The 17,353-nt window shown below is 35.8% G+C and overlaps 1 protein-coding gene across 1 annotated transcript in view; it reads right to left on the bottom strand.

Annotated features, from left to right (window-relative positions):
• GAS2 (growth arrest specific 2) overlaps positions 1-17,353 on the bottom strand; it is a 92,886-nt gene that overhangs the window by 42,303 nt on the left and 33,230 nt on the right. The window contains exons 4-5 of the mRNA XM_062577057.1: positions 13,233-13,374; positions 2,530-2,593 (exon numbers count right to left, since the gene is read on the bottom strand). Of these exons, the coding sequence (XP_062433041.1) occupies positions 2,530-2,593; positions 13,233-13,374 (206 nt within the window). The remainder of the gene's footprint in view (positions 1-2,529; positions 2,594-13,232; positions 13,375-17,353) is intronic.

Genomic DNA, 17,353 nt, shown 5'->3' with positions numbered 1-17,353 from the left:
CTATTTTTTCAGCTTGCCACTGTCCCTCTGGATAGCAGCCCTACCCCAGACTACTCTTCAGACTATTCTCCCCAAAGCTTCCTGACATCTATGAATTTGCTGAGGGTACACTCACTTCCATCATCTAGCTCATTAATGAAAACACTGAGCAATAATTGGCTGCTGTACAAATCTTTAGTAAATGTCACTAGTAACCAGCTGCCAGCTGGGCTTTGAACAGCTTCTCTAAGTCAAGTGGTCACACTAGTTTACCATCCGCCATGTAGTACATCCATCAAGTCCATATCTCTTTAATTCAGCTAAAAGGATGCTGTGGGAGGTGACATCAAAAGCTTTGCTAAGGTCAAGGTAAATGATAACTATCTTCCCTCAGCCACAGAGCTAGCTGTCTCACCAAGTGACTAACCTCACCAGGTTAGTCAGACACAATCTGATCTTTGAAAATCTATGCTGACTGTTCTTTAAGTGACTGGAAATAACTTCTAAGGGGATGTCCTCTACTGGATTGGTCCCAGGGACTGAGGTTAGGCTGAAGGGCCTGACATTTCCATTTTTCCAGTCACTGGGAACTTCATCCAATGGCAATGAAAATATCTCCCATCTCATCACATTAACCTGCCTATGTCCAGTTTGCTTAAGTGGTCCCCAGTTCAGCCTTCCTCTACTATGGGTAGTGCTTAGCTTCAGCTGTCCCAGTTGCATTCCCGCGTGCCCAGGCACCAGTGCTCAGCTCCACTAAAGACAACAGAGGTACAAAGTGAAAAGAGATTTCCTGATAGGTGGCCTTGGGACAAATCTAGTTATCAACTATGCTACTACAGAACTGAAGAATTCCACTGACTGTAGTCATTACAATAAGTTTAAACTCATCAAACTGAGTCTAGAACCTTTCATTTACTCTGTAACCTAATACAGAAAAATTTTCAATCATTGTGTGTGGACTACACACAAATAAAAGAAAAAATTTTTAACAGCACAACAGTAATGTCAATTTAATGTGCTCTTCCATATGCTTAGTGAGAGGGGAGGCAACAGATGAAATATTGTCTTTTTTCCTTTTTATAATACACAGTTCAAGTTAACCACAACTCAGGCAAAACTGACATCCCATTGGCTCTTCAATTTTATAAACCTGATGTTTCCCTTCAACACATTTTTTGTGCACCTTGGAAACTTATCCTATTTGACCCCAAGCTGAAAATAATATATATATTACTATTAGTGTATTTTATATATTATAGCATATGTGTATTGATATTATAAAGATTATACGCTTACTTATATTCAAATAAAATTGTTATTTTGAAAGACAGATAAATATGCTTAATAAATGGAAGCATAATATCCTTCAGTATGTGTCTTCATGCCTCGAACAGCAAACATCTGAGACATGGAAGCCTAAGACAACAGACAAATATAATAGGTAAGACTGTATTAATTCCCTCGTATAACTAATGAGAAAGCAGATATAATTGCAAAGATGCTATTTGGTTAATACACACCTTTATGGAACCACATCTAACTCAGTCAGCTTTAGCAGAATCCAGCACCATCTAAGCACTGAAGTGTGCTCCCTGATGAAGCTGGATACTGCCAAGTCCTCAGCCCAAGGCGGAAACGCTTGACAGCTACACCTACAGGAGCTAGGGTCTTTGGAAACTGGAAGGTCTACCTCCAACTTGGGTGTCTGGGGACCCCAATACATCTGCACAATTAAGGTGACATTCCTGAAGATAACTTTCAGTGAGAACCTACAGGATCATAAGATTTTATTGTTAATGGAAAATTAAATTAAAAAGTCATTTTGGGGCCATGCTGGACTGAATCTAAATGTTAGAGAGAGAAACTGCTTGAATAGTAAGGCACTCCAGTTCAACGCTCAGGGATGGATAGAACTTTGCATGCAAGACCGGGCAACAGCACTGTTGTTCACACATTTTGTGACAAATCTGGTACACTGCACTGGTAAATCTGTACTTGCAAAAAGGGGTATCACATTCTCATCAATACCATTTGCACTAGGAAAAGTCAAAGTTATCTTGCCAGTGAAGATAATGATACCATTTTTTGAGGGTCCAGCCTGGTTAGAAACAGTTGACAGACAGCCTTGGTGAAAATCAGGGCTATGTCCACTTAAATTAATAACAGTCAGTATTTCTTAAGTCAGATTTAGATCACCTGAAGATCAGCATGTTATCAGTTAAGTTAACAAAGTCTCTGTTCTTTATAGACAGATACGACTGTTAGAAGAAGAAATAGATTAAAAATTTATTTTGGAAAAACAAACAAAAATAAAAAAAACTCTTTCCTTCTAATATGAAGATAGCCAAATACCTTCACCGTATTAATACAGATTTCTTTATATTGCTTAAACAACTGCCCACATGTTCTTGAGTAACATCTAGAAAAATGTTTTCTTTGAACCTAATCAGTGTAAAAGTTATCTTGAGATGCATCGAATTTGCATTTGTCTTTTGATAGCCACTGCTGTCAAAAATATTTCTTAATATTTTAAACATTGTCACCAACCTTGCTGCAATCCTTCCAAGTTCCAGCAAACAAAGGCACACTTCTCTTGGCTGCTTGTGGAGAACTGGAAAAGCAAAATAAAGATGGAAAATAAAAGCTATTTTAGAGATCTTAGTGACAAACAGAATTTAATCACCAGCATCTAAATCTTGACTCAGCTAAAACTTGGTTTCCTTTTGCTTCTGTAGAGTTCTACCTGAATAAAGAGGATGACATTAAAGATCAAGGTATGGTCTCAGAGCACAAGTGATTTAGGAAATTCCTATTCAATTATCCTTTAGTTCCTTTGAAAATATAAGTCTAAATCAGTGAAGAATTATTTGGGCTATTTCATAACCTGCAAACAGTTCATAACTGCGTAAAAATAATCAACAGCTCTGACAATGATAAAAGTAGATTATCAAAAATAAATGAATGAAATTAAAATAATGTTTTCTTTCTACAAACTAAGAGTATTCTTATCCTTCAGATCACTCTTCCTTCTTTAAATCAGAAAAAAAATATTGAAATTGCATTAGTGAGGATCCCTCTTATTATAAATTTTGTCTTGACTTCTTTATACATCTACTCTTACAGCAGGGGAAAAAAAACAAAAAACTACACAGAGTTGGGATGTTTTAGGAACTCATATCATAAAGAAATTACTTTTTTCTGTATATATACATATATGCAAATTTTCATTCTTGGATTCAGCAAAAGACTAGGGAGAACTCCTGTAGTTTTTAAGCTTACTAAGGAGCTGTGAACCCAGTATGAATTTCTCATTCAGAAACACCACCATAATCCAAGATCAATTCTTTTTTCAAAATTCTGATAAGCAATGTTTTGTAGAGAAGTCCAACAAAATATATAACAAAATCCAAAAATCAATGTATGAGCAAAGGTCAGTGGTTGTTTAGATAGGTAACTCTCCCACCCAAAAACAAAAAAAAAAATAAAAAGAACATGAAGAATTATGGGTGCGTTGTCACCTTCTGTTCAGAATACCTACTGCAGAAATACTTTTGTGTTTTGATAAAATTCAGGTTTTGAAAGTCTACACAATATCAAAAAACTTTCAGATTAAATTGACCCCTGAAAAATAAATGTGCCACCATTTGTAAAAATAAATAAATAAACAAATAAATGAAAAGAAAAAACACCCCCACACACTGGTTACTTAAAGACTCACCTAACTAACACATGAAGAAAAATACCACACCTGAAAAAGATATTTCAATGACTAGTTAATGCTCTGAAACCTATTGCTTTGTCCTATATTGTATGCACAGGATGGGAATCCAGAGTTAAGCATCTCAAAAGAAGCAGTGTCTAGTAGGGCAGATCTTCAACTTCTGTAACTTCAGCTTCTTATAGTTCCACTGACTTGCTGAATCCTCACACTAATGTCTTTTACTACTGTGTATTTAGCACTTTGAGACATATGCATTCTTTCCCTCTAATACCATCCAAATGTATTTCAAGAAGTAAAACTGTAGAGAATAAAAAATAAAATGGCAAGGCACTAGGAAAAGTATTTTCATCCTACAGCCATCTGCTATTAGATGCAGATCTGGAGATTCAGTTATTCTCAGTATTCTTTCTTGCCACAAAAAAAAAAAAAAAAAAAAAAAAAAAAAAAAAAAAAAGTATTTGTATAAAATATTTAACAAGTAATCAGTTTGGGTTTGGGGTTTTTTTTAGTGTTAGGTTCATGATCTGTTAAGTATATTCTGCTGCTTTGATTCCAGAACAGTTGAGTCTATACCAAAATAAAACTTGATAGTAAGAAATAGATGTCCCACAAAATATAAACAATATAATAACAACTCTAAGATTGTCAAAATATTTGAGTTCCAGTTCACATGTATACACATTTAAAAAACTTTTGCAGAGGAAGAGGAGAAGAGAGGGTCAAGTAATTATATTTGAAAAAGGATCCATATGTAGAACCAAAAGATCTGAGCACAAAAGGTAAAACGTTTGTTAATGCTGAAGTTCTTTTACCCAAATGAAATCCAAAGTCCTTTACTGGATCTGACTCAGCATACTCTAGACATTTCATGCACACCACGATGAAGAATGTGAAACAGTGAAATCATTGTTAGAGAAGGAGAAGCTGTGCAGGCAATAAGCAACCATGAAAACAAACATCTGGCCATGTGATAACAACACAGTGACACAGTGCTTCCAAGAGGAGAACGTTAGCATTCCTGAGGACTATACCAGCATGCACGGTTGGGAACTTCAGAGATAAAACAAAGTACTATTTGGAATAGTGCAATACCCACTGGAAATAATTTAGATTCTCAAGAGTTTTGGGGGGGAGTTCTTTTTTTTTTTTTTTTTTTTTTTTTTTTAATGTAGGGCTGTTTCACGAACTACCAGCTAGCAAGAGAATGTTCGGGAGGATGTTGTGTGGAGACACAAGAGTAGATTTCTATCCCTATTTTGGTTCCAAACTTTCAGTATAACCTTGAACAACAAGTAAGATCATAGCCTTTTGAACATGGGCACTTTTAAGTACCTCATCTTGAGATGTCTTGAGCTAGTCCACAATAACTGATAGAATTGATATTAAGTCACTTTCAGAAAGCTACATCCTAACTTTTCACTTTTTTCATCTACAGCAACATTTCTTCCTCTTCCTTTTTTTAATTTTACATAAGGAAGTTGTGCTTTCATTGATATTTTTTAAGCATTTGGGGAAATCTTATAGAAGACAAAGAAAAAATAATTTTAGAGACACAGCAGTGTGAAATTCATGCATTTTGTTATTTGATGAATATATGGAACTGAAAAAACAAATCTGTGCCAGGCCTCAATTCTAGTTTAAATTCCACATTCTGGTTGTGCTGCAGTTCATTGATAACTATATGCTCACATACATGTACACTCAGTTTTATAAACATAATCATACACGTATGTATAATTGTACTGTACACAACAACAACTAATCTCATTTGAAGACTAGAGGAAACTCATTCTGAAATAAGTGATTATAGACTTAGGTTCTGCCTATGGTATTCTGTAACTTCCTGTGGGAGCTGCAAACATCATTTTCTGAATTGCTTACTACAGTTTACATTAGTATTTCCTTTTCAATAATAGGTACTACCTCCACTTCTTGACCTGAGAAGTCATTCAGTCTCAAGTGCATTAAAAAGGCAAATATACATTTGCTAAGCAACATATTTTCTGCAATTATAGCAATTTATATGCAGTTTGACAAGGGTAAGTACTGGAAGCAGAAAAAGTAATTTTTAGGGAAAACATTCACTCTTAATACAGCTTCTCTTAATTGGAATCATTTTGTTTTTTAGTTAGAGGCAATTAATAATTTCTCAACAGCTATTCATTCAGTGTATTTTTTCAGATGTTTACCACTTAGCAAATGGAAGTATTTTCTTTTTAGATTTTTTTTTTAATAACACTCAAATTCCTCCAGTAGTTTGTCTATAAATTCAAACAAGCTTTTCTTGGAAGATGCTAATTAATATCTGTGTGATATTTTTTAAAAACATTCTTTCTGGTAGTCAGCATTTCTTCCTTGCTTTATAGAAGGAACTTATTTCTAACATAACTTGTCACTCTTAGATGCTTTCATGTGACTTTCAAAAAATTACATTAATTAACCACCACACACACACACACACACACACACTGAAAAAAGAAAGTCAAGTAAAACGTTCCAGGAAAAAAAAGAAAAAGAAAGAAAGAAAAGTGGCCTGTTGTGCACTTACATTGTAACACGTGGGACTCAAACCTCATTCCATATTCCACATAGGTAAGGCTTGTTTGACAGGCAGCTAATCTACAACTTTTTAGAAACCCTCTTCATTCTATGTATGGCCACATACATCATTCACTGCACATTGGTTAAAGTCTACACCGAACGCAGCATGACTTGTTTCCACAACAGTGCCACTGTTTGCATGAAGCACTTATAGAAACAGCAAAAAATGAATGAAATATATCTAACACTCCTATGAGGTAGGTTGTATTACCTTCACCTTACACACATGGAATTAAGCAACAGTTATTACAAAAATATCCACTGATCTAGGTGCTATTTTAAAATACATAGTTCCTGACATCAAAGTACTTTTGATTGTCCTACTGCTACATTTTCTCTGAAAGCAAAGTCAACACACCTAGTGATCCCATCACAAAATCTGATAAAGATGCTGCCGCAGCACATGGGAGCTAGGGTCATGGATAAAAATATTTCTCCAATGCCGTTCAATAGTAATATCAAAATATAATCCTCCAAATCTTGCACCATTCCCAAACACACAACCATCCATGACCACATGAAGGCATGCTGTATCATAACAGTTAAATGGATTTAATTAAGGTGGTGCAGGTAACCTTTATTCTAGCCTTTTAAAATTTTAAGTATTTTATTTTGCAAGCTCAAGGTAATTTCTGTATGCTACTTCCTATAAATATTTTCAAGCTTTAATATATGGAGTGGCTATCCTTCAGCAGCAATATGTAACTGCAGGAAACACGTATCTACCGCATGAGATAAATGGGACTATCCACATTGCAAGTGAACCTCTCTGGTATTTGCTTGACAAGAAAGCAACATGAAGACTTACAAATAACAGATACAAATCCAGGTTACTTCAGGTATCTTGACTGTTACAGTCATTTCAGATCTTTGTCTCCTATATCTTACTACTCTTTGCACCTCTTCTAGATACCCCCAGCCACTCTTTCCAACGATACTTCTCCCCATATCCTAGCAAACTCTTATCCTCACTCCTCTCCGGCTATAACTTCTTTGCTTTACATGCCCCCTTATTGTTGCTGCCAGGATCTCCTTTTAAAGGCCCTCCTCCCCTGACTTCTTGCCCCTTGTTCTCTTTTACTATATTTCACTTCTTTCCTACCTGCAGTTCATCACATTTCTGCATTTATTTCATGCCTCCCTTCCTCAGTGCTTGAATGCTACCAAGAGAAGCCCAGACAGTGCAGGAGGAAAAGCTTCTGCTGTGAGTGCTAGTCAGCCCCTGGGTACGGGAGACAGAGAAGGCACCTACACATCGAGTCTCAGCCAGCCATCACAAGTTGTCGTGGCACTTACGGTGAGCACCTATAAACTAAGAATTTCCAAAGAAGTTGGGGGAAGGGGGAGATTTTTTTTAATTCAAAAAATGAGCTTTCCTCCTATTGCCTTTCATTTTGTTCTTTTCTGATGTTACTTTGATAGCAGTTATTCTACTCATCACAAATCTATCCTTGAACTTCTGCATCAAAAAAAAGTTAGAGTATGACATAGATAAATTAAGAGGTTATGTTTCTCTTTCCACCCTATACTCCTCCCTCTATCATATTCAGCATCATCAGTTACAGAAATCTCAAAACTAATATTTCAAATACAGGAGATAAATGGATAGTAAAGAATTAATCTAGAATGAATCTACAGATCATCTAATCACACTAAGCATTTACTGGAATTCATTAACTTAAGATGCTAATCCAATCGTAACAACACAGTGTCCAGGATGCTTCTATAGTCCTCAAAGCAACAAGACATATTCAACAGTATTGGACTGTTTAGTAAAATGCTGTGAAAGACAGGACAAAGTCTTATTCTGATGCAACCAGACATAAAATTTAACGTTCTATTATAAGCTGTAAATGTGTCACTGAGGGGTAAAGAAAGGTACTTCCTTCCTGTAATATGAAATTAAATAAAATTTTCAGAGTATTAATACAAAATCTTTTGCCATTATACATAAGTGCTGATTGCTTAAAAATGTTGTAAGTGTTGTTGTTTCTTTTTAAACATGAAAATAAAGCTTTAGATTGGGGAGCAGAGGTGTTTGCATTTGAGTCTATTATTTACCCTAAAACACTAGATGACTTTGTTTAGGGAATCTGCTCCATTAAACTATGACCAATGAGTTGCATCAAAAGAAGTCCACGTCACACAATACACACGCGCACACACACAGTTACAGAATATACAAGCACAAAAGATGAATACAGCAATATCCAACACTCCTAAAACAAGTAACACACATTAGCATGCTGGCACACTTGCTGGCAAACCCTTTTCTTGCCGGCTGGATTCTTTGTCGTAGAAGAGATGTAGAATATTCATTGGTTCCAGATCCTATAATCATTCAAAAACACTATGTTACCAACAAGAGCTCCTAACTTTGAATAAGTTCACGTAGCTAAGGCAATCACAGAAAATCTCTTGGCCAAGAAGAGTTTTCTTCAGGTATTACACTCTTCAGGCTTGAGCCCCATAATTATAGAAATCTCCAGCAAGAGTGCTTCCATAAAGTGAATTACCATTCATCAGCTGGGTGGATCTACTGTCCTAAAACCTACAAACAGGAACTTGCAAAATAAGCAGAATACCTGGAAATAGAGGAGTTACAGACAGTATGACACTTCTTAGAGTTAACGTATCATGCAAAGAGTTAACATATCATGTTCCAAGTCCTTGATATGGGGCAAATTATTACCTCTGATATATCCAAAAACCCCATTCAAAGACTGTACACCTCAGGATATGCCCAGAAGATGAAAATTCAGACTTCAGATTATAGTCATTACACAAGGTTAATTCACTACAAGTGACAACCATGAAAAACCTACTAAAATGGTGAACAAGCACAGGGAACATACACAAAACCACAATTTATTGGAAGAATGTACTAGAGCTTTTCAGCATTCCCTATATACTGTGTTGCCATAGTTTTTAAAGAAATGCTCATGATTTTTTTGTGGCTTACAAAACAGGCACATTATCTGCCTTTTCTTTGGAGTGATATTAACTCCGAGACTTTTCTGTCATCCATCTGCATTAAGATATGCACAAAGAACATCACAAGAAGCTTTTAAAAAAAAAATAAAAAACATTAAATCATCATAATATTCAGCAAGACAAAATATATCATATCATGCATTATTAACTTAACATGGAACATTGTAAAAAATAATGCAAATACAGAAATAAAGGAGCAGGATGCATTTTTAGAATCTGATTTTGAAATAAAATTATTTTCCTAGCAGGAACAATTTCAGATTTTTTTTAATATTAGGAGATTTTACAAAAGTATTGGTTTGTATTAGAAACCTATCACAGATTTTGAAATAGAAATTGCAACTTCAACCTTCTTTCTGATTTTTCACTGAAGTGAATAACCATTAAAAAAAAAAACTAACAAAGACTCCCATGTACTAAATCAGTATATCCCCACAAAATGCAAACTATTACCAATTTATTCTTATCTGAATATAACATCATTTTCTAGTAACTTCTGAAATCTATGGTGTTCCTGTCCAGGGTGGAAGTGAAATCTGGATTAAATCTAGTACACAGTCTTCAAACTTTTTTTTTTCTTTTATCAACAGATCTCTTTCAAGGATCGTTAAAGGAACTCTTCTAATTAAAGATGTTTCAAGGCATAATCATATTTAGCTGCATAACATACAATATGTTTTCTTGTCTTCTATTTATTTTGAAGAAAGATTTTGATCCTGTTTCCTTTTTCAGTCCCAGTCTAAGAAAGTATTTAAACTTGCGCTTAACTTTAAGGATGTCAGTACTTCTACCGTCTCTTTAAAATACCTGAAACACTTGAAGAAAAGAGGAAGTATGAAGAAATAGTAACTCACTTTCATTTCTACTTCGGGAAAAAAAAAAAAAAAAAAAAAAAAAAAAAGAATCCTGAATCCTGAATCCTGAACAGTAAAATGTTTCTTTAGTCAAACACAACTATCACAACGTATTTTTGCTAATTAGAAAAATAGACACTCTATGCACACACTACCAATTAATAATCCATCCAAAAATAATGTACAAAGATGCAAGAGGTGACAGGAACAGGCCTACTCACCGGCTTGTCTGAATCAACCCTAGAGTGCTCAGCACTTGGCAGAATAGAGCTCCTAGGAACACTCAAAATTCTCATTAAGAGCAATAGTCTGCAAGCTTTTCAGATATGAACTACAACTGTCTGATTTACAGTCCATTTGATACAGTCCTATTCCAGCAAGGAATATCTTCATACAACTTCAATCTAAATGCTAAAAGAAATGGGAGAATTTGATGCCTTGCTGTGTAGTTATACTTACATTATTTCGGAGACTTCAGACCTCATCAGGAGGAGACTTTTTTTTTTGAAGGTAATTAGAAATAATAATTAAAAATTTCTTAGGTAGCATATAATCTAATTGTACCATTCTGACTAGACTTGGGAGTTTTCAATCAATAATTTGTCATAAATACATTTTTCAAATTTTTCACAGCAATAAATTTCAAAACTTCTCTCCATATTACAGCAAAATTTTGCTAGAAAAAGATCTCATGACTATTTTAGACAGTATAATGACATGTAGAAAACACCCCATGTGCATCTAATTAAATAATAAAGTATTTACATATGATAAGGTAGGCACAATACAGTAAAAACTGGAAGACAAAATCAGGTAAATTAAGAACATTAACACAGCAAGGTTCCTCAATAAACAGAGAAAATACTTGCTTGATCATTGACAATTTACACAGATTTTACACATCAATACAGTTTATTAGCCATGAAATAAAGGTACCTTCATAACTATCATTTCACCACAGTCATCGATTCTCAAAAATACAGCAGTCTTTCATGACGCAATGCAAACACTAACGCGTCATTCACAGACTTTTCTTACCACTTAGAAGAGAACTTTTTAAATTACTTACCTTTGCTGAATTTTTATGTGCTATGCAAGGGAAGAGTGATTTGCGGGAGAAAGAATATAAAAGCTTTAGATTGGCAGCTGTTTGGATTCATTATTATTTCTAATGCATTGATCCTGAAAAGCCCCAAAGAAAATCAAAACTCTTAAAGAGTTCTAGCTCAAAGCAAATGAGAACAGCAGCTGCTATTTATTATTTTGGAAACAGCAGGGTCACTATCAACCTGTAACATAGTCAATTTCTGAAAAATAGGTCAAAATATTATCAAGTCCTAACTCTATTTCCAGCATCATAAGTCTTTTCAACATGGACATCCTGTACACAATAATACTCAGAGAAGGAAAACAACAGACCTGCCCCCTCCCACCCCCCACAGCCTACCAAAAAAATCTGTCACCAAAGAGACAAAGCTAATAAAACTGGATCTTTTTTGTGCACTGTGTATTTGGGGATATTTCACTTTGGTTTTCTGAGAGAGGAAGTCATCTTTAACATCAACTTTCCAGCTGCATTCACATTCAACATTGTAATGCAGCAAGCAAAGCTCTGAGTATGTGCAAAATTGAGCTTATGCAGGGAATGACTGTATTTCAGCAACACTGATTCTAAAGAAGATCTTGTTTCTTAACAGTGCATCATAAAATTCACTGTAAACACATGCTCAGATACACAATTAACTTATTGGAATAATGGTAAACTACTGAGTGTATCATGACAGTATAACATTTAAAGAGCTATGGGAAGCAATGAGGAAGGGCTTTCTCTTCATTTAAGATAGATCCCTCTGCTAAAATCGGCATGGCAGGTCTGTCTCCTGCTCCCTTCTTGTGTTTGCAAGGTTCCTTGTCATAGGTAATGTTGCAGTTCTCCATCATTTCATATCTTTGGAAATACAATCGTTGCCTGTCTTCCATATGATTTACCATGTGCTAAAATAATTTTATCTTGAGGATTCAATTAACAGAATAGAGCAATTCATATGTCCTCAATACTGTTTGCCAGTTTTGTGATACTAAGTTCTTCTCTGCCAAGATTTTTCTCCTGGAGAAATAAAACAGCTTCATTTAATTTGAAAAAAGAAAAAAGAAAAACACTCAAAGGATAAAGTAACAGACAAGCAAAAAAAATTGCTTCACAAGAAACAGCGCAAATAAAGCAAGACTGTAAAAAAAAGGGGGGGAATAGATCAGCTGCAACACAGATAACTTCAGTTGGAGAGTAAAAGATCTTTTGAGTAATACAACAAAGAAGTGTCTTGATACAGTACAGCATGTTCATTTAATCTCCATACAAACTGAATTGTCTATCATCACAACACTTTTATCTGAGCTCAGATAACAAACAAACAATTGATTCTCTTCATTTCATGATATTCAGTTGAATTACAGTCTTGAGGTAGGAGTCCTAAATTTTCCTTTGAAAGGAGAAGAGTAAAAATCATGAAGAATATGTGCTATTAGAATGATGATTTCCTAAATAGTCCAATTCTTTTGACAGAGCACCCTGAAGCAAAAACATTGGATAGTAATTATCCTGAGTTGCACACGGAATCAGCTGGAGAAAAGGTCAATATAGATGCAGAGAAAAATCTCATGTTTTCTCCCTTTCCAAGCAGCCCAGTGAATCTGTAAACACTAAGTGTCTGCAGCCAACATCAACACAACTGTAGGCTACTCTCCTGAAACAGAAAGACTGTCTTTTTCACTGAACTAAGGAGCAGCATTCCATGGTGTTCTGCTGATCAAAAAGTGAGAGTAGGGTGGAAAATCCTCTGTGTGCAAGAGATCATTGCAAGATTTTTATCCTGTTTAAGTTCCACATAAATTTGGCTTAAACTATTTTTAAAAATGTGTACTTTATCTGTTCATGTTTCAGATAAGGATCAAAATTGACAGAGCCAGATAAAGGTCAGATTCAGAGGCAGGATCTACTAAAGGAGCCATTCTCCCTCTCAGGGGAAAATAAAAAAGCAAAATTCTTTATAATGTCAACTAATATATTAACAAATACATACCCAAACCTTCTGATTCGAACAGGCAGGTATCATCCACCCCTACATCTCTGCACCAAGATAAGAAGTTTGCTGTGTTGTCTCGTGCAAAAAAAGACCCTGAAGGAGCATTGGCTTTGCATGGAATCTTCCGTACTGGTAAGGTCTGAAAAACAAAAGCTCTCTATTTAGATACCTGCTAGCATAACATTTATACATAAGTATTATGAAATCAATATGCAGATTTTGCACAGGTGGATGAATACAGAGCCATCAATATATTCCCTTGTTATGAAAGAATTCCAAGCAAAGAACAAGAAGAGAAATCAAAGGTTTGTTAACCACAAGTTTAAATCTGATGCTAATATTAGCAACTTTTTCCAAATTTGAGAATATATAAAATGAGAAAGACTTCAGACTAGGAACTGAAATTTCCTAAAATTACACATGAAGTCTAGTTTCAGGTCTCCATTAAGAGCAAATCACATAGTTTTGAAAATTTTCCTCTAGTTTTGTAAAGGGTGTAAAGCTACATGAGCCTGAGTCTTAAGCATTGTAAACATTTCAGAAATGCCATTGTCTTCCATCTAACAGCACACAACTCCCTTAAGCAAAACACAGAAATGTAATCCAGCAGATATAAGATCAAGGTCTAACACAGAACCAGACTCTCATCTCACTTATACAAGATTAGTTCTATTTACATAACTTTGACATCAGAGGAGTTGCTACTGATATAACACACATCAGAATCTAATCCAAACAGAATAATTACTACAGCAATTTTTTTCCTTGTATTTTGCTTCCACATTTTTCAGTATGTTGTACAGACACATACAAAGAATGCTCTAGGATTCAGTTTTCAGCTGAGGTTTGTTTTCCTTGCATGAAAAATAGCTGTTATCCACAACCAAAAGGAAGAAAAAACATGAAATATTGTTACTCCATAACTTTTTAAACCTCCAAACTATGGAGAAATTCAGATCCTACATTGATTTAAGTGTGCTGCTTTTCTATTACGCTGATTTATGAAACATTTGCTTCCCTTCTGTAATCAGTAGTTAGTCAATAGTAAGTCACCTAAGGGGTAGGAAACTCAAAATTGTCTCTCTCTTAGGTCCTAGATTATATCCAAAATTCAGTTTTAACAGTCTAAAAATCTTGGAAACATGGGAGGGAAAAAAAAGAAAAAGCAAGTGTCCCCTTATTGCAGCTGCTGGTGGCATATTAATTTCAGCACTTAGACTGTTTAGAAAGATTTATGGTTTTATATTAGACAGAGATAAGTGGCAATGTAACTGCAGAATACATACACGCTCACAAAAAAAAGTAATGAAGCACTGGTCCAGTTTTGCCTCCTCCTATATCCTTAATCAGGAGAATTTAATTGGGCTGTGGAGAAAACTAGTAAGCTTCTGAAAAGAACATCCACTTTTGTTAAGAGGAGTCACTCAAAGTCCTGTGGCAGCCTGCCTGAGTGAGTCTGCATTCAGAGAAAAGCGGTCAAAATAAGAGGGATTTTGTTTCATGATTTTCTTCTAAAATCTTACAAAAAATGTTTTATGAAAGTTTTTTTTCTTCAAAATAATTTCCACAATGATGTACATAGGCCTAACCTGACTTTTTTTTCCTCTAGTGTAGAACATAAATATCTAGCATAGGATGTTAAACTGGATATCACCAGCATTAGCAAAATTTCGGCTCATTCCAAAAGAGAAGATGAGCCAGAAGCCAAGGATGACTGCAGCAGAGGCAGGAGCAGTGCCTTCATCCCCCAAGGCTCAGTTCCAGAGTACCCGTGTAATGCAGCACTGACAATGGTAACAGGCTTTGGCAACTGTCCGGTGGCAATCACCGAAGACAAGGTGATGAGTCTGGTCCAGGTCCCTCCAGGAAGTCCAGGAGTCAAGGCTCAACTTGAGTGCAGGCTCCAGCCATGAAGCCCAGCCAGCAAGTCAGGACAGCAGGAAACAGGGCCAGAGACAGGGCTACCTACTCTGAAGCTCTGGCCAGAAACAGGGCTGAGGTTAAATGGAGTTCCTGGGAAATGGGCAAAAGCTGTAGGTGAGGCTGGTCAGTTAATGCCTTTTGATGCCTTGGGTCCTGACAGCAACTATTCTGTGCTTTACAACATTTGGGCAGAATCAATCCCTTCAGAAATATATTGCCAGTTAAATTAATGCTAACTAGTTAGTAGATTCAAAGAGTTGCTATTTGATAGTACTGTATCTTAATCTCACTACATAAAACATACGCTCTATGTACAACATACTTATATTCTCACAGAACCAAATTACTGGCAGCTAAGAATTGTTTTAACTCCATTAAAGGCAAAAGCAATGAAACTCTTTTGGATCACCTGCAACTCTGGACAGACCACGTTATATCACCTGATACACTAATATCAGGCCAATTGAGTTAAGGGTCTATGCAAGAAGACCAAACAGCTTTTATCTGGCAAATCTATATTCTTTGCCATTTTAAAACAATTACGTTCAATTTAAAGCACAAATCTTGGATGACGTTGTAACGCATTAGCAGCACAGTGACGAGAACAAGATGACAGTAGATACCTCCAGTACTCCTGCACTTGCAAGTTTGCACATAAGCTACTTCAGAGAGTATGTAAGAGACAAAACTACAGTTACTTCTCCTCTGAAAGTGTACATGCTCTGTCAAAACAATGTAGGTTCTCAATTCACTCCTGCATTCATATGTCTTTTATTTTCCACAGTCCATATGTGTAAATTTACTCTCTGGCTCTCTTCGGAGCAAACAAGCCAGTCTCATCTAAGACAAAAACATTGCAACTCAAGGAACAGCTCTCTGGGCATTATGGGTGAAACCATGCTAAGTTTGTCTCCTTACACTCAGTTCTCCAACAGAATCAGCCCAACTGATTCTGTCCCTTCAAACTATTCTGTCATGCCACATCCCATGACAGGCAACCTCTATCCTTGAACATCATGCTAAGGATATTAATGAAGTTTGGGAAGTCGGTGGTAAAACCCTCACTTTGTTTCTGAAAATTTGAACTGTAATAAATAAATAAATAATATGTTGTACTATATAGCTGGTGGGTGCCAGTTGGATCTCCAAGGACATGGGCCCTGTGGGGACATGATCAAGCTGCTCCACTCAATCCTGAGCACACCAGGTGTGAGTCAATCTGCACCATTTTACCTGCAGGCCAGGAGATGCTACCTGGAATAGATGCTCTCAGCAATAGCCAGAGCTGATGTGATACTCAGGAGAACGTATGCTGACATTCTTACGAGGGCTGTTGGGAAGGCAGTGGCCTCACTGGAATACAGAACTTTCTGTAGTTTTCCCCTAGGGGCATGATCGTTCTCCGGTATCAATAACATCTGAATAAATCTGGTTTTAAATGTTCTCTATCTTCTGATTTGGGTATATAAGTATAACTGAAAAGAGAAGCGCTTTCAAAAAAAGCAATTCAGAACAGATGATTAATGTGTCAGTCACATGCAGGTAGTGTCAGTAAATAAACTATCTAAAACATCATTTATTTATCAGGATATCCGTAAGTTATATATCTATACCTTGACAACTTAGCCTTTAAACATGGCAGTGCACCTAACTTCACTGTGAAGCTTAGATATTCACAGAGCTAGTAAAATTTCTGTTACCATAACAAAGACTGCAGTATCTTTAGAAAGTACATTTGTGTGGTAACATGTACTGGAAGTAAATAATAGCAGATACAGAAAGAATAGCAGGTACAGAACTATCATGCCTTGACCAGTCAGTCTGTGATATTCTCTAGTTTATAGTGACACAGACGAAATATCTGATTAACAGGTATCTTGAACAACTCAAAAAACGAACATCTACATGTAAAAGCAAGGCAGGTACTGGAGAGAAAAGTACAATATCAAAAAATACTTGAAATCATTTTATGGAGTAGGTATTAGACAGACAATTATCTCCAGCATTATATGATGTCACTACTATATGGCATCTTACATATCACCTCATTTTCCAGAATCTTAGGATTTTGCTGAAGAAAACAGGAAAAAATAACCCCTCACTCAAAAACCCCGAAATTCCTTGATTCAACAGCAGTATAATCCAGCAGATCATAGAAATCACAAGGAAATACTCCTATTTTCTTATCACCTAAT

This window comes from Rhea pennata, chromosome 5 (assembly GCF_028389875.1).
Source record: "Rhea pennata isolate bPtePen1 chromosome 5, bPtePen1.pri, whole genome shotgun sequence".
Lineage (NCBI taxonomy): Eukaryota > Metazoa > Chordata > Aves > Rheiformes > Rheidae > Rhea > Rhea pennata.
Note: the sequence above shows the minus strand (reverse complement) of the source record. Positions and strands in the feature narration are given on the sequence as shown.